Source organism: Tamandua tetradactyla (assembly GCF_023851605.1).
Source record: "Tamandua tetradactyla isolate mTamTet1 chromosome 1 unlocalized genomic scaffold, mTamTet1.pri SUPER_1_unloc_1, whole genome shotgun sequence".
Lineage (NCBI taxonomy): Eukaryota > Metazoa > Chordata > Mammalia > Pilosa > Myrmecophagidae > Tamandua > Tamandua tetradactyla.
The window spans coordinates 382,499-401,737 of record NW_027518237.1 but is presented as its reverse complement, the minus strand read 5'-3'; the positions used below and the strand labels follow the sequence as shown (position 1 = coordinate 401,737).

The window sequence follows — 19,239 nt, the reverse complement described above, 5'->3', positions numbered from 1 at the left end:
AATAAGCCAACATCCACCCATGATCTTTGGCCATGACCTTTATTTAATACCTTTTTATCTGCTTGCTTGCCATTTTCTATAATCCCTCATTCTCATCCTTTCATAATGACCCTTTAATTCTTTCCTTCTCTCATTACTGGAATTTTTATGTCAGTGCATACTTATTCTAATGATATTCTTAGATTACTCTGAACAGTTGCTACTGTCCTCAATCTTAATGACTGCTGGATATGCAATCCATCATCAGGCCCCTATGATAAAAGCCTCTGGGAAATTCTGATTTCATCAAATGAGACAATTTACAGCTGCATCAATAACTGACTTTAAATAAATCAACCTCTATTTACTAGCATCTCTCTCAGAAAAAAATACAATATATTGATAAGATCTTAGATAATTCTAAATTTAACAATTTTCATAATATAATTGGCCAAATATTTGCCATGTGGGAAGAATCATAGAGATCCAAATATTAACCCAGTTAAAGTAACCTTGTGCTGTAATCAACTGTTTTTCTCCCAGGTGCCACTATTGTATATTTCCTCAGTCACTATATTGCCTGATACTATTTGTCTCAGCCTAACACTTCATGAGTTTAGGATTAATATTTTGAGACTTGTCTGTATTTCTATTTTAAAAGCAGAAATCAAAACCAAACTGATTTTTTACAACACTGAGGCTGAAAATTTCATCTCGAATATGACCTATGAAATTATGCCACTCAATTATTCAGATACACAATCTGGGGGAATTGTTGACTCACTGTTTATTCTAACACACAGAACAGTGTTTCCATTGATGGGAATTGTATTAGTTAGGGTTCTCTAGAGAAACAGAATCAATAGGGAACACTTGCAAATATAAAATTTATGAAAGTGTCTCACGTGACCATAGGAATGCAGAGTCCAAAATCCACAGGGCAGGCTGCGAAGCCGATGACTCCAATGGATGGCCTGGATGAACTCCACAGGAGAGGCTCACCAGCCAAAGCAGGAATGGAACCTGTCTCCTCTGAGTCCTCCTTAAAAGGCTTCCCATGATTGGATTTAGCATCACTAATTGCTGAAGACACTCCCCTTTGACTGATTACAAATGGAATCAGCTGTGGATGTAGCTGACGTGATCATGACCTAATCCTATGAAATGTCCTCATTGCAACAGACAGGCCAGCACTTGCCCAATCAGATGAACAGGTACCACAACTTGGCCAAGTTGACACCTGTCCCTAACCATGACAGGAATCATAAAAATAGAAAAGACTATAAGAAACCTGTTACTAATGCCAGCAGAAACAAGTAATGATACAAGCTCTGCCCTAGATGGAATACAGATCAGTCCCAGTTTACTGAGACTGATAGTGATGGACAATTACATTGATCTAGATTTCTTGTTGGACTTTCAAGGTGGTTTCTGTAACATTACTAATATTTCTTATTGTATTTGGACTAATAAATCAGGCAAAGTAAAACAGGCCATGCATTGCCTTAAATAAATATTAATTTGGCTTTCTAAGGTTGATCATCAGGGCCTATGGCAATGTTTTCTTGGCTTGTGTTTTGGAAACTGGTGTTTCAGTTTCTGAAGCCCTTACAAGGATCATTAACCATTCTTGTTTCTATCATAGGAGTTGAGATGCTAGCCTGCTGCATTCTGTCCAGAGTCATAAATTCTTTCATCACTGTTCTCTCAGCAGATGACCACTATAATGATAAACAACAAACCAGTCATAATGGTCATTCAGTTAATTATGAAGAAATAAAACAATCTCTCTAAACAGTAAAGATCTGGATACTAGCTTTCTCTTACATGTAAGAGAATAACAAAAGGGAGGAACTCAGAGACTGTAAATATAAATGAGAAATGACCAAGAAATTCTACCCTACTATCAGCATTAATCTGATTCAAAACTCTGGTGTAAAACCTACAACAATTCATTCAGGAGCTGCCCTCTATCTATAGAAAAAGACCAGAATTCAAACAACAATCTCTGTAAAAACTGATCCAAGATGGACATAAATCAATCATTAGTTGATGGGTTTACTAATTTATGACCCAATTACAAACTGGCACCAACTCATCATCCTCTTGAGCATCCCCTTTTATCATTGGAGAAACATTGTCTATATAGTAAAATATACATATGTAATATATCTCTCTCTATACTCACTCAATGTCAATTTTGGTGATACAGATAGAATCCAGCAGTTGGAATTTATCTGAATGCTAGATACAGATAGAGATATTAATAATTTAGTAATACTACTAGATTTTAAGTGGATAAGAGAATGCAGTAAAGATTTTGTTCACATATAGTAAAGTTAATACATCTCAAAAATCTAGCATACTGAAGACCTTAAATATCAAAATAACATATGTAACAGCATATGCATGCTCATTAAAATCTACATTGTATTTATTTTATGAAAATATATTCATTTTTAAGGATCAATATCAAATTTCTTATAAGAGATGCCTCTAAAGGAAGGAGAACTGAAGTGGAATTGGGAGTGAATCAGATGGTTATGTGATAAACAAGATAGGATGAGTTCAATTCAGTTGTGAGATTAAAAGAAATAAAATATGAGTAAGATGCATGTTCATAATTTGCATTCTTTCTGAATCTTTTAATAATACTTTAAGTCCTGTTAAAATTATCTATCTTCATACTGAGACATGAAGCATAGTGGAAGCAATGTGGAATATGCTAAACATTGAAATAATTTGGTAAGTTAAGGTGTGTGCCCCCAAAATAATACACTTAATGTGATTGAGAGGAGCTTGAATAAAATGACACAGAAAGGCAGGGAAACTGTAAATTAATTGGAAATATAAATTAATGCTTTTCAGTATGGAAATCAAAGGTACCCTGGAAAATTAACACAGACCCAGTGGCATTGTCTCCTTGTCTCAGAAGGTTTGGGAATAATATCAAATTGCATTCAAGCTCTCAAGATTGTGTCTCAAAGGAAAGAGACATTCATAAATTCCTTTGATTTTCAATGATGTTAGCAACTACATGGGAGAGCAATAACACATTCATCATTTAAGGTGAGTAGAGGACTCTACTCATGATTTTCAGATTAGCTCCAGTGACAGTTATTGATTTGTGGTTTCAATTTACATTATGGAAATGATGATAGCAGCAATGCCATATCATCACAGCATGTCATATTTAATCTCATTTTATAACAATGTTTTCTGGAGTACCTTGGTACTTTTAACACCATTCTTATGTTCTTTGAGGAAAGCAAGGGAATCTTTCTGCTTTTCATGATTTCAGTATTGATATCTAAACAGTGAAAATTCTGAAAGGGAAAGGGGTCAGGCATTGTTTGAAAACTAAATCTAGAATGTGGTCTTAGCAAAGATGGTGAAGGTCAGGTCAAGGTTATTGATGCTGAGTGCTTATGTTTCAAATATTAATAGTTTCCAATGAGAGCTTCCTGTTATTCAGTTATGTTTATTAGCATTATCATTATCTTCCATTAATTGCAGCTAAACAATTTCATTAGTGTCATGGACATTTGTGCTTTTTTTAACTGATACCATATAAGAGATGAAAATTATCAATTTAAATTCCTTCTTTAAGCAAGGCCTTTGATAAGGACTTGGGTAAATAATGTTTAATTGGTAGGTTATTCCAGAAAGAATAAATGCCAGAATGAGGAATGTGAGACAGGGAAGGGAGAAAAGCTTTTAAAGTGGAATTAGAGAGCAAGTTAGTGCTGTAAGCAAGTGAGACACAATCACTTGAAATGCATTTATGTCCCCTGCAGAAATATTCTTGGAATTATCCTAAGGCAGTTCAGAGAAACTACAGCTTGGTACATAGCTGCAGGGCACATTAGAGGTGTCCCAATATGATAGGAACTATGGAAACAGATGTTTCTGCAAAAATGATATTCACAATGGTAAATTGATGGCCAAGTCAAAACAAAATATTATTTTGATTTAGGCTATTATATTCATCAGAGCACAATAATATAATACTTTGAACACTATTATTTTTGTATTAAATTTGCAAGTGTTTCCATATGAATAGTAAGGTTCAAGGTCTGGAAGTATCTCTGAATATATTTCTAATGAAGGTCAAACTGAGTTTAAAATCAGCACAATTAAAGGATCAAGGAGGGTAAATTCTTAGATGAGTTATGTCAGGTGTGCATATTCTGCTATCAATGTTGGTGGGCAGGCAGTAGTTCTGTTTAAGCAGAAGAAATTTAGACACAATAAGAGAGGGACAGAGATGGCTAAATGATGAAAGCAGAGATAAAATTATACCAGAAGCCAAGGAACATCATGGATTGCCACCCAATGCCAGCCCTTTATGCATGTCAGTGGAAGCATGGTACTGCCAATATTCTGATACAGACATCTATCCCCTAGAATTATTGGACATTAATTTTACTTTATTAAAGCCAACTAGTCTATTATAGTTTGTTACAATATCCCTGACAAACTAAGGCATTCATACAATGGATTTTATACTACAATTGATGATGGAAGACAAGAAGAAGGATGGATCTCACAAGCACACTATTAAATGAAAGAAATAATATATCCCTATAAACTTACCCTAGGATAAACTATTCTGAAACATATTGAGCTGTACTCTTAAAATTTGGAAAGTTTTTAAAAGTTATGCATATTTTAAAATGTTTAATACAGCCAAAGGTTGATTTCATATAAGAAATAGATGAATAAAAAATTATTACAATTTAGAATTAAATTGGGCATATGATAAAATTCAACTTCAATTTATAATAAAATTTTTAGCAGAATAGAATAAAAACATGAATCTAGAAAATGTCTATAAAATACTTATATTGAATACATAACATAATAGTGAAATGATAAAAGCTTCCATAGTGAAATTTGCCCCAAAGGGAAGATGAAAAGGCTCTAAAAGAGATATTCAACTAAAGGTAATCTGCAAAATCTGAGAAGTGAATTTTTTGCTCTTGACATTGAAAAATCTCTGTCATATCATTTGTATTCATTAGCTAAAGAAATAGTAACGCCAATGATTACATACATTAAGGAATATTTAAAAAAAATAGATTGGAAAGATCACTAAACAAATATACTAATACCTCTTTGACAATTAAATTAAATAAAAAAAACATTTGGAAGGTAGAGACTTGCATTCTACAGTTAACATGTTAAAATACTCAAGTGTCCAGATTTAAAAAAAAATCACAAAACTTTCAGAGAAAAAAGAGTCCCCATTTCAAAGGAAGCAATAAAGAGATGTAAAGTATACTTCATAAATCTCAGAAATGTTACTTCCTAGATAAAGAATTTAAAACAAGTATCTTCAAAATACCCAAAAAGTTAAAGAAGACATGGAAAAGAGCACACAGGAATCAGGAAAAGAATATATGATCAAAATGATGGAAAATATTAAATTCTGCCAGGAGTACTGAGCACTCATACTACCTAGTGCATAGCTACCATGCACTGCTGATGTGAGTGTGTATTGGTATAATCACATTGGAAAACTATTTGGCAGAATATATATATATACTTATGAATAAGCAATTCCAGGCCAATGAATTTAATATATAATATAAATGAATTTATAATTTAATAAGAACATAATCAATTATGATTAGCACTATTATTCATAAAACCATGTGAGATTCCTTAGGGGTCCTGATAAAGTTTTAATTGTTGTCATTATTACTCTCATTATTGGTCAATGTGGATTCTCATTATATATGTGTGTCAAATTTGTAAAAAATATTTTTTTGTTTTTTCATTTATGATATGTGCATTTGTTTATAGGTATATAATAATTCACTAAGTTAAAAATACAACATATAAAGAAAAAAATGGCTGCACATAGAAATATTAATTTTCCCTTGCGGGTTTTTAGAAAGACATAAGAGGCAGTGATTAAGCCCTTCTCCATTGTGCTCTCGGCCATAAGTCATAAAATAAGACACTTTAATAAAAGGGGAATATTGTGGGTTATAAAACAGATTACAATACCTGTCCTGCAGGTACAATGCTTTGATTCCAAATCTCTAGGTGGCAGCAGAGAAATAACAAAGAGAAACTGTGGAAAGTTATCTAAAAACCTTTACATTTATGGAAGTATAAAGGTGTCATTTGTAGTTAGTAGATAACTCATTGGCTTTCATTGAAGACTTCAAATGTGTTAGGCAATTAATAAATTGTATGCCTTCTCCTAAGAGAGAGTCTTCAATGAGGAGAGAAATCCATTAATCCTTCTTATTATATTGCATTTGGAACATACTGAGAATAAAGGCAGGTTTCCCATTAAAAGAGAGGAAACCTCCCCTACTTTTTATGGTACTGTGGTGGCTTGGAGATGTATGTACTTTAGTAAGACATATTCTTTTTTTTTTTATACATGGGCAGGCACCAGGAATCAAACCTGGGCCCTCTGGCACTCCATGCAAGCATTCTTGCCTGCTGAGCCACAGTGGCCTGCCCAGTAAGACATATTCTTAAATCTAAACCGTTCCTTGGGTGTAAGTTGTAATTAGGATCTTTTGATGAAGCTATTTCAGCTAAGAAGGTGTAGACACATCAATCAGGGTGAATTGTAATCCTACCTTGTAGTACTTATGAGTGAAGTGAAATTCAGACAGAGTAAGCCACAGGAGGCAAGAATCTGAACCCAAAAGTGAAGATAGAAGCCGAGTGACTGAGGAACCATGTTGCCAGCAGCCAGCCACAAAACACAGGTCTTTGAGAACAAAGCATCAATTTGATGATGCCTTGATTTGACCTTTTCCCCAGCCTCAGACCAAGAGCAAATAAACTCCCATTGTTAACCTTACTCATTTCATGGTATTTGAGCATGGCTTTAAGTTTCATAGGAAACTTAAATGGGGCCCTATCTATAAGGTTTCCAGTGATCCTTCAAAGTCCCCATCTTCCATTTTACCTGTGTTTTCTAAAACCCAACCTAGGTAACTTAGCAATATGCATAAGCAGTCTGCATTGATAACCGGAGATTCTGGATTAGGGTGGTATTTCAACCAACTTTATTATGGTCTTTGAGGAAAGCTAGACTTCTACATCCAAGTCTTCCCTTGTTAACTGATATTTTTTGGATAGTACAATATGCAACCTCTGAGATGGGGAGATAATACACTGATATTGCTAAGATTTTCCTGATTGCTTCCTGTGATTTGGGTCACAAACAAGATGTTAAGTATGATATTGTTATTTGTAGTTAATCAGATTTGCTTGTGAATTGACCTCAAGATTTCCATAGTGTTTTCCACCTACCTTTAAATTAAGTGTTACCAATATCTTCTATGCTCCCTGAATTTTCTCTGTTTTGAATATGCCCTGTATATTTCATATATTTTCCAAATTTACCAATATATTTCAAAAAATCAATGCAATTTCCAAGGCACCACTTTTAGTTGGAGACAAGGTCAAATGAAAATATTAAAGTATCTGTTTCAATACTCCAGTGTGACTCATCCACACCATAATGTTGAATGAGTAAAAAGACTACCCCGTATCATACTTCCAAAGTTTCAAGGAATCTTTGAATTGTCATGAGATTATCATTTGAATGACTAATACACATCTATCAGAGATGAAAATAAGATTAAAATCTCTACAACTATAGGTGTAAGCACAGAACTGTCCTTGTAAAATTATGATGCAAGAATATTTACTTAGCTTAAATTTTTTGTCTTTTATGCTACTTATAGTCTTTCTGTTATCTTCTACACAAAAATTACTTTGGTATTTAAATAAATATACTGAGATGCATATTTTTCTTGATATCTTTTAGGAAAAATATAGTTATCATCATTTATTTTAGAGTTGAGAGCTGTACTTGGATTGGGGTCTGGCTCTGGACAATGATTTAACTTCCTGAATTTCCTTTTTGGATCTGGTTTTATAGTGACATGATAATGTAGAGCTACACCCTGTTATTTCTTGAATTGTCAACCCTCAAAGAACTGTGTTTTGATTTCTTCAAATATTATTGTAGAATTTTCTATTTCTCCTTTAAATATGTCAATTTTTACCTCATGTAGTTTGTGTTCTGCTGTTAAGTGAATAGATGTTTATAATCTTATATCTTATGGATTGACTCATCAATATTATAAAAATGCCATGCCCTTCACTGTCTTGTCTAAAAATTTATGACAAAATATTTTGTCTGTTATCTGTATAGCCACCACAGCCTTATTTGATTACTGATTTTTTTTTCATTATTATTTTTATTCTTCCTTTCTCTTTCTATGAATTTCTGACTTTGGAATTAAAATGAGTACCATGTAAAGACCATAGAGTTATATCCATTTTTAAAAATCTGTTCTGATAATCTCTACCATTTAGCTGAATGGGTTAGTGAATCACATTAAATAAAGTTACTGATAAATAAGAACTTACTTTGTCATTTTCCTCTATATTTAATAAATTGTTTCCTCAGTTCCTCCATCACTCCTTTCTTTCTGTTTACTTGATTGTTCTAGTGTATCATTTCAATTTCTGTCTAAATTCCTTTCTATATATATTTTAGTAACTTTCTTTGTAGATACACGGGAGATATTTAAATTTAAATTGATATTTAAATCTTAAAACAATCAACTATGTTTTAATAGTTGGGTAGCATTAATAATATACTAAAAATCTGCTCTTATACAGCTTTGCTTCCCCTTGTTATTACACAAATTATATCTTCATACAGTGTGCATCCATTAACATAAATTTAAAATGATTATTTTATGCTTTTACCTTGTGAATCATATAAATATAAAGCAAGAGCTACAAATCAAAAACAGAGTGTATATCCATATGTAGTTACCTTTGCTGTGGTTATAGTGTATGGCATTGTGGATCTCTTTGAGCTGATCCTATGTGGAATCCACTGGTCTTCTGAGAACACAGCCTCATGTCTTTCACCATATTTTTTGTTCAGCTGTTATCTCTTAAAATATGCATTCTGTCCCTATCTCCCCTTCCCTTCCTACTTGCACTCTCATTATGCTTATGTTGAAAGGTTTGATGGGGTACCCCAGGTCCTTTGGGCACTGTTTATTTTTCTTCATTCTTCCTATTTCTGCTTCTCAGACCTTTCTCCTATGACCTGTTTTCAAGCTCAGTGATTCTTTTGCCTATCAAATATACTGTTGAGCCCCAATGGTGATTTTTTTTGTTCCAGTCATAGAACATTTTAGTTATACACTTTCTATTCTGAAAATAGAATATTTTCTATTTAAAAATAATAAATGAATTTATTTTTTCTAAAAAAGAAAATATTCATTCATTTCCATAATTTCCAAATCTTATGGAGAGACTTAGTTGTTCTGGCTTCCTTAGTATGTTTTCCATTAGTTATTTGAACATACAGTTGACTTAAAGTCTGTGTCTATTAATTTGTGCCACTTTGAAACTGTTGTGTACACCAGAAAAGCCATGTTCTGTAATACTGATTCAATATTGTTGGGTGGGATCTTTTGGAATAAGTTGTTTCCATGGAGATGTGGCCTACCCAGTTGTGGGTTTCCATGGGAATATGTCTCAACCCATTTAAAGTGGGTTTCTTTCTGGGGTTTTTTAAGAGGGAATCATTTTGGAAAAAGCATCAGAGCTGACACAGGCTGAGATATTTGGAGATGAAGTATGAAACTGTCTACAGGGAAATACTTTGAACTGAGGAGGTGGGGCAGAAAACTAGTCCAAACCCTGTGCCTTCTTAGCTGACAGAGAAACATCAGAGTCATTGGCCCTTTCTTGAGTCAAGGTATCATTCTCTGGATGCCTTAATTTGGACATTTTTATGGCCTTTTGACTATAAATATGTAACAGTAAATTTCCTTTATAAAAACCAACACATTTCTAGTATATTGCATTTCTGGCAGCTTTAACAAACTAATACATGATTCCAGTATTTGTTCTTTCTCATGGATATTTTCCTTTTTATTTTCTTTCATGTGAATGGGTAATATTTCCTAGTTTATTTTAATGTCTCTATTTTTTTGCAAACTGAGTATTTGAATACAGCATGTGGTAACTCTTGAAATCACATTCTTCCTCTTCATGATTACATGCTGTAGTTATTTGTTTAGTGACTTTTTAAAACTAATTTTTAAAGAATATCTTATGCTTTTCTTTGAGGGTGGCATGCATGGTCGAGAAAAGAAACTCAACACTACCTTATGATTAATGTGTATTTGGTTTAGTTCTTTCCCATTAACTTAAATGGTCAGCTAATGATGTATCATAAATTTCCTTAAATTAAATGCAAAGAAAATTCCTTATATTTGCTAATTGACTGTATGTCCAGGCACTCCAACATTTAGTCAGGTAACTTACAACACTGCTTTATCTTTATATCTTTCTTGAATGGAAGCTAAAGGTTAGTCAGAAGTAAATGAAAGATTAGGACTTTATCTGGTATTTTCTGAGCATGCTCACAGTCCTGTGCAAGCATACAGTTTTTATGTTTCTTAGTATATGCAAAATTCTTCAAGTCACTTCTACCCCTTTTATCTCTGCACCCAGCCTCTTCCTTTCTGGGCTTTCCTCTGCTGTGTTTCCTCATCCATTCCATCAAGTCACTTCAGCTAGCATATTTACCTTTATGTATTTTTTACCAGGTGAAAATGAGCCCTTAGAAAACTCTGAGATGGGTGACACAGTGCTAGACATGGGCTGATCCCCAAAGGAGCTACTAAACAGGTTAAAACACACCACCACATTAAACAGAGAATTGAATGGATATTTCCCATGGAACCAACAAGAAGCCCCAGGAGGGTGGGTCAACATTTCTTTGGGTGGCTTGGACATATAGAATGGGGCATATAGGCCAGTATGTTGAAATTCCACAATACTTTCTAACTATAATTTGTTTCTTTATTTATTAAGCATTTACATGGAGACTGGATACTTTGAATTAGATTCATGAGTTCCCCAAATTCTGATTCTTTCTGATGGTTTTTGATAGTTTAATCCCTTCTTTAGTGTAAAGATAGGGTTTTTGGAGTTCCCCTACTCTGCCATTTTCATTGATATATATATATGTGAAAAGAATTTCTTAGTTAATAATATCTATGTCTCACAACATTGTAAATTCAATTGTAATTTATTCATCAATTCAATTGTATTACAAAGGGGCAGTGTCTTTATTTGATGGAATATAAAATAAAGACAGAAAGATACTGTTTGAATTTATGAACATATCAATTCTACAAAATAGTCTGAGTGGTATGTTGTTGACCATATCACTATAGTAAATATCTCTCATCTGAGCCATGCAGATGAAATCATAACAAAAGCAGGAAGTTGAATGTTTTCAAATGTGCATGTACTTTTGCTTCTGTAAGTCAACAATTCTTCCCTACCCTGGGTTATTTGTTATATTTCATATTGTCTATCCAGTACCCAAGGGAATCTGAGGTTTGATCACCATTCTTTTATAGCACTGTAACCTTGAATACAGGAAACTCACATGGGGATTTTAGATAAATAAGCCAATAAATATTTTTAATAGTTACATATCTACAGTAATAGAAAATAATATAATCACAGTCACACTTGAAATGTTTGTGTTTTTAGATACACATCAAAAAAAGTTAAGTGTTATTTGTCAATCCACCCTTCTCAGACTACATAGAAGATGGTTGCAGTATATAAGTGGTACTCAGCTATTAAAAAATATCAAAGTGTTGTTTTGGTGTTTAATGATGGTTAAATGAAGATATAAAGGAAATTAAATAAATTATATGAATCACTTTAGGGTTGAATGAAGATGATGTATATTTGCTAATTTCCTATCTTCCATGTAGTAGATATTCAAATATATTACCTGAAATGATAAATAATAGCAAAAAAATTATTGCAAAAAAATGAAGTGATCATGAGGAAATGTTAAAGCAGAAACAGTTAATATTACCTCTTTTTCCATCCTTATTTGTTTCCTGAACACCTGCCCAATGGGAATGGCAATGCAGAGAAGTAAAGCAAGCAGCAATTTTTCATTATAACATACACCTTACACTTCATCTGCTAACCCCTTTGTATATTCTCGATTATTTAGAAGGTTTTTTTAAAAAGGCTATCACAATCTCTTCTGTAGTTTTGCTTTTCCCCCAGAGTTCAGTCTTTCCCATGTATAATTTGATCATAAAATAAAATAAGAAGATTCTATTTTCAATTTTAAGTTTTCATTAAAAAAAGAAAGGAATATAAAAGAGTCTCATGTTTTTCTTATTTGTGTTATTACTTAACCATACTTAATGAAATTACAAATTTTAAACTATTTCAGTTGTTGGATAATGGATTTCATATGACTATGTTATTAAATATCACTTTCTTCATTTGTTTACAGACTTTTGTCAACTTTTATTATGAATATTTTTAAATGTGAAATAAAATAGGAAGAGTAATGCAAATGTAATCCATTCACTACCACAATCAATACAGCAATTATTAAAATCCTTTGTCTATTTTTGTCTGTATGTAGAGTCAGAAAGAGAAAGCGATTACAGAGATATTAATATGCTGGAGCATTTGAAAGTAATTAACAAACATCATTAAATTTCACTCCTTTAATATTTTAGAATTGATGTCATAAATCAAAACATTCTCTTAATTAAATGTCATATTTTCACATTCAAGAAGAAACAAACACAAAAATTACTAGTAAAATTAGAAATACCTAACTTATGACTCCAATTTTACTATGACCCCATTTTATTATTAATGTTTTTTCTTTTTTTTTCCTTTCACACTCCTCCCTCCTCCTTCTTCTCTCACTCTTCTTTCTCTTTCCCTTTCTTTCTTTCTTTTTTCTTTCTTTTTCTTCCTTCCTTCCTTCTTTTTTGCCAGAATCTAATCAAGATATACATTTAGGCCTTTTTAGAAGATTTCTATAACATTAATTAAATTAATGATTAATATTTTTAAATTATGTGATCTCAACTTTTGCAAGAGATCACATGTATTATCTCCTCAAATATCTTGACATTCTTTCTAGTGACATTTACATTGTTCCTCTACCCACTGTGTTGTCTATAAATTGTAAATAAGTTTTGAGTTATGTTTATATTTAAGATAAAAGTTTTGTTACAAATATTTCATAGTGATATTGCTTAATCCATACTTTATATTAATAGGAAGCACAAGATATGTTGTTTTATTATTTATGCATAATAATTAATTGGTTGATATTTTAATGTTAAGATAGTTTCAAAGGTATGGTTTTAATTTCATAGCTATCATTATGTGGGATAAATCTTTGGCACAGAAGAACTATCTTCTAATAAATTTTCTCCAAGTAAGAGTAAAATTACTGAGTGAAGGTCATAATATCTTTATCCTACTCATGATACATATCACATGGATAGTTTTTTTGGAATAATTGCTTATTCTGTGTAATGATGTTCTCAATTTACAAAAAGAAAGTTTATTTTTTGGTCAATAAAATTAGAATAAGGATTTTGGTGAACACTTTGCAATTGTAGCTATTAATTGATTTTATACAAATAAGTTAATGTATATTTCTCAGTCATATACATAAAAGTTATTGATTATTCTTATAATTATTTCCAGTATAGGTTCCCTGTTGAGTGGCCTGGATGGACAAAACCAATCTCACAGGTCTGAATGAATTCATTCTGATGGGAATCACAGATCACCCTGAGCTGCAGACTCCACTATTTGAGCTACTCCTCATGGTTTACGTGGTCTCATCATTGGGTAACCTGGGCTTAGTCATCCTCACCATGATAGACTCCAGGCTACACACACCCATGTACTTTTTCCTCAGACATCTGTCTTTCATTGACCTTGGTTATTCAACAGCTGTAGGGCCCAAAATGTTATTTAATTATTTTGCAGATCAACATACAATCTCCTTTCATTGGTGTGCTATCCAGTTCACTTTCTTCTGTGCTTTCCTCACCAGTGAAGTTTTCATTTTGTCAGCAATGGCCTATGACTGCTATGTGGCCATCTGCAAGCCTCTGCTCTATACAGTCATCATGTCACAGAGAGTTTGTCACCTGCTGGTGGTGATAATTTATCTCTACAGTGCTTTTGTGTCTTTGCTGACCACAATAAAAATTTTCATATCTCCTTTTTGTGGCTATAATGTCATCAGGCATTTCTACTGTGATAGTCTGCCTTTGGTATCTTTACTCTGCTTAAACACACATGAAATTAAATTGATGATACTGATCTTTGCAGTTTTTAGTTTGCTTTCATCTCTTATTATAGTTCTTGTGTCTTACATGCTGATCCTCATGGCCATCCTCAAGATGAACTCTGCAGAGGGCAGGCACAAGGCCTTCTCCACATGTGGCTCTCACCTGATGGTGGTGGCTGTCTTCTTTGGAACTCTATTATTTATGTATGTGCAGCCCAAATCCAGTCATTCCTTTGATACTGATAAAACAGCCTCCATATTTTATACCTTGGTGATACCCATGCTGAATCCCTTGATCTACAGTTTGAGGAACAAAGAGGTGAAAAAGGCCCTAAAGAGGACCTGGGAAATGTGTGCAAATTTTCTATGTAAAATTCATGGTAGGATAAAATGACAAATAATGTTATAGCCAATATATACAACATCTGACATTTCTTTTGCTTTATACTCTTTGTATTCATAGGAATGAGCAAGAATAAATAAGTAAGAAGAATAGAAATTACTTTCTTGTTTTCAACCAAAAATACACCACTAAAAGGTGACTAACATCAGCTCATACTCCAGAGGAGGTTCTTATATTTGTAAGACCCCATCTTTATATTTGCTCAAAGTCTTTTTCATGTCCCCTATACTAAGCATTGACCTTAATGAAGCTAGGGACTAAATATAGTCCATTCATTATTTAATCTTAAGTTTATGTCAAAGTAAAAGCTGCAAAATAACTCCTGATAAAAATTATGGTACTTATTTCATTCTATATATATTGTTAAATGAAGCAAGCAAAATTCCTATCTTAATGGGACTTAATTCCCATAGAAAGATACCACAAAATAAGCAAAATCAGAAATGAATAACATAGTATGATGAAAAGTAGTGAGTTATACAAAATGAAATTGAGGAGTTCATCAGAAAGGGGAATGATTTTTGTTAAGATAACCAGGAGAGGTCTCTGAGAAGATAGCATGTAAGCAAATACTTAAAGAATTGAATGAGTAGGCCTTGTGATTATCCACTGTGAGAAATATTTCAGTGCAAATGTTCTCAAGCGATAGTATAAATGTTATGTTGAGAAACAGAACCAATGGTGATGATGATTGATTTTAATGCAGGACATTACCATGAAGGATTGATCAGGTCATTGTAAAATTTTCTATTTATTATGATTGAAAAATGTAAACTTTGGAGGATTTTGAGCTTAGGAGACATGTAATGTATGCTCAGTTATATGATTATTATGGCTGTTGTGTAGATAATAGGTTTCAGGAGAATAAAATTGGAGAGTGGAAAAATCTGAATGGCATATATAATTTCAGAAGATACAAAGGTCAGAATGGAAGCAGCCGGGCTACAAGGAGTGATCATATTATTGACATTTTAAAGAAAATGTCAATCAAAATTCTTCAAATTAATGTGGGATGTGAGAGGCTATTAAAAGTAGATTAATGATTGGAAAATTATGTAAATAACATACCTAGAAACTCACTTCAATGTGTGCTAAACACTTACTTTCACTTCCAACTAATCTAAAATATAGGGAACCCTATTTAATCTCCCATATGAGAAAAGAATAAGAAAACTAGGACTAATATATGATAAAATGTTTATGCATGCCATGATACTGACTCCAGGAACTGAATGAAAGTTTCATGGCTCATAAAATAAAGAAATGAGATTAACCTTATGACTGACCAAACTTACTGCCTTAAGATATTTTCCAAACCTCAGTACAAAAGAGGGAGCACAACGAAGCCAAACAGAATCCCTGAGTCATGTTGTACATAGCAGAAGATTAATGAATTTATAGACATAGAAACAGAAACCATCTAAAATAAAACAGAGAACAAAAAGTTTCAAAATCATGAAAAGAACAATAATGAACTATGGGACAATTTCAAGAAGCCACTTGTGTATTGGAATGAGTTCTTAAATAAAGGAGTTGTGAATTATTTAAAGAAATAATAGCTGAACACTTACCAAATGCTGTAAAGAACATATCAAAAAAACTCCAGAAACATAAAACTTATAGAAAACATACTTAATGACATATGGTAATCAAATTGTTCAAAGCCACTGATAAAAAAAAAGACACTGAAAAAAGTGCAAAATCTAACAGCACTAAATGCTTTCATTCTAATCTGGATTGCAGACCACCAGGAGATGCAGGCTCCCTGATGAAAAAAAAAGCCTTAGGCAACAAAAGAGAAAAATCCACTTTGTATGCATATGAACAGAGATCAGCATGGCATTAAAATAACTCAGCTAGAATCCCAAATTGAAGGTAACAAACCTGGAGCAAGGACAAGCAGATGCCAGCCACATATGTGACAGAGGTGTTCCAGATGCTGACAGCATTTCTTCAAAGTCAGGGCATATTTGTCTGAATGCTGTAATTTGGACACTGAATTCTCATGTCCTAAGAACTGTAGGTTTACAACCTAATGAATCTCCTTTGTAAACGCCAATCCATTTCTGGTATATTGTATTTTGGTGACCTTTTAAAGTTAATGTTAAAGATATATTGATGTGGTTCAGGATTTTTGCATCTATATATATGAAATGGTGGGCCTTAAGTATCATTTATTCATTAAAAAAACAGTTATCCTGACCTTCTTGGGTGAGTTGCAAAGTAGCCCTCATTTTGTATAATCCAGAAGAGTTTGTAGAAAATACAGATTGTCTCTTCCTTAAAAGTTTGAAAGCCCTTTCCCTTGAAAGGAAATAAAGGGTAAAAGAGTTGTGAAAGTAAAGTTATAGAAAGTGTAAGCCACAAGTTGAAATTTGTTAATTGAAAATGCTCAACGTGCATTTGATGGAAGATGAAATAATAACACATGAATGGCATTTGAATTTCAAATGTATCAAAAATACTTTATTTCTTTCAATGTCTAGCCCATGCAAACTTAAAACAAAATTTGTATACTTTGTATGAAGCAGGCAATATCCCCTTCCTCATGCAGCCTATTATTTTTGTTAACTTCCTACAGTGATATTGTCTTCTGGATCTTGAGGCATCTGAATACATTCCCTGCTTTCGAGGTTCATTTCACTTTGTTGGATAACTATATTTGTGGTGGTTTACTAGATAATCTTAGATCATACATTAAGAATGTATTAATAAATACACTTTAATAATTTTGTATATCTTAGATTATGTTAGAAAATTAAAACTAGAAAATTAATCACTTCTTTTCAGAAATATTATTGTTTAGTCAAAGCTAGCTATGGATATTTTGTTAATTTTTTTGTCCAAGTGAACAAAATATAGATGCAGGAATTATTTTCTATTCAATACAGCAAAAATCAGGTATGTTGTACACAAATGTTGAAGCTTTGCATACATCATTTTACAGTGAATTAAGTGCACTAGAGTAGACACATTGAAGACTCCTGCAAATGAGCTAAATTCTTACCTTTGGTTATAGAAAAGCAATGCACATTGTTTAAAACTCATAAAGATAATAGAACAATAGTATGTTTAAAAAATATCAAATACATAGTAGAATAAACATACTTCTTAAATGTGGAGTTAAGAATGAGAGGAAGTAAATTAAATTCTACTAAATAAATTATTAACTGTTTTCTCTGGATATTTAGAGTGAAGTGTAGGGGAAAGAAACAAACAGTTATTGTGTTTTTATTATAATTAAAGAAATGCTATGTTTTATTAAATTATGTATAAATATAATATATTCAAAAGAATATCAGCATTTCCACAGTAGTCCAGATTTCTCAAGTGTGCTATTGTTGAAAGAACCCTGAAGGCATAATATATATTCTGGAATGGTGACCAGTTTCTGATACACAAATAAAATATTAACTATATATCTTATGCTGTGATAGTTTCTACATGTGGTTCAATTTTCAATGATAGAAGTGGGACTTTAAGTTACTTCACTTAAAATTTTTAATGGATTTATTCAACACATAATGGATTTGTATATTAATCCATTTAGTAGGTGACACCTTCTGAAATTCAATGATTCTTCTTATGGTTCTTCCCACTGTAAATTCCCCCAGTGGCCTGAATGGACATGCAAAATCTCACAGCACTCAATACTTTCATTCTAATCTGGATCACAGACAACCATGAGATGCAGGCTCCCTTCTTTGAACTCTTGCTTATCATCTATGAGAATTGCAATTGCAAACAAATTGGCCATGCTCTTCCTCACCAAGATTGACTCCAGACTACAAAACACCCATATATTTTTCTTTAGACATTTGGTTTCTTTTTTTCGCATGGGCAGGCACTGGTAATCGAACCTGGGTCCTCTGGCATGGCAGGCAAGCATTCTTGCCTGCTGAGACACTGTGGCCCACCTGACACTTGGCTTTTTTTAATCTTGGCTACTCAATACCTGTGGGGCTCAAAATGTTGGTAAATTTTATAATTAAACAAAATATGATCTGCTACATTTGTTGTGTTACAATGCTAGCTTTCTTCATCATGCTCATCATTACTGAAATTTTTATTCTTTCAGCAATAGGTTATGATTGTTATGTGGCCATCTGTAGCCCTTCACTTTATACATTTGCGATGCTCTGAAAGTTTGCTGGTTGCTGGTAGAAATGCCCTATCTCTACCATGCCTTTCTTTATGTCTCTGCTAACAAGCATAAAGATTTTTATTTACTTGTTTCTGTGGCAAAAGTCATTTTTCACTTCTACTATGACAGTCTGCCCTTGTTATCTCTGATGTGCTCAAGCACATGTGGGACTGAGTTGGCAATACTGATCTTTTCAGCATTTAATCTGGTGTCTTCTCTCCTTATCATCCTCATGTCCTACATACTGATCCTTATGACCAGTCTCAGGATGGCTTCTGCAGAGAGCAGACAAAAAGCTTTCTCCATATGTGGATCTCACCTGACAGTGGTAGTTGTGTTATTTTTTATGTATGTGCAGCTCAAGTCCAGTCACTCCTTTGATACTAATAAAATGGAGTCTGTATTTTGTTTCATAGCTAATACCCATGTTGAATTGTATGGCTCATAGCTTGAGAAATAAATAGATAAAGCTGTTCTATGCAGTATGGAAATATCTGTGAAAACTTCCAATTTAAGTTCAATGAAGAATATATATACAAT

At 32.9% G+C, this 19,239-nt stretch overlaps 1 protein-coding gene across 1 annotated transcript; it reads left to right on the top strand.

Annotated features, from left to right (window-relative positions):
* Window positions 1-13,583: 13,583 nt before the first annotated feature.
* On the top strand, window positions 13,584-14,546 carry LOC143672670 (olfactory receptor 8K3-like). Its single transcript, XM_077147238.1, has one exon. It carries the CDS (start codon window positions 13,584-13,586, stop codon window positions 14,544-14,546), a length of 963 nt encoding a protein of 320 aa, XP_077003353.1.
* Window positions 14,547-19,239: the final 4,693 nt, after the last annotated feature.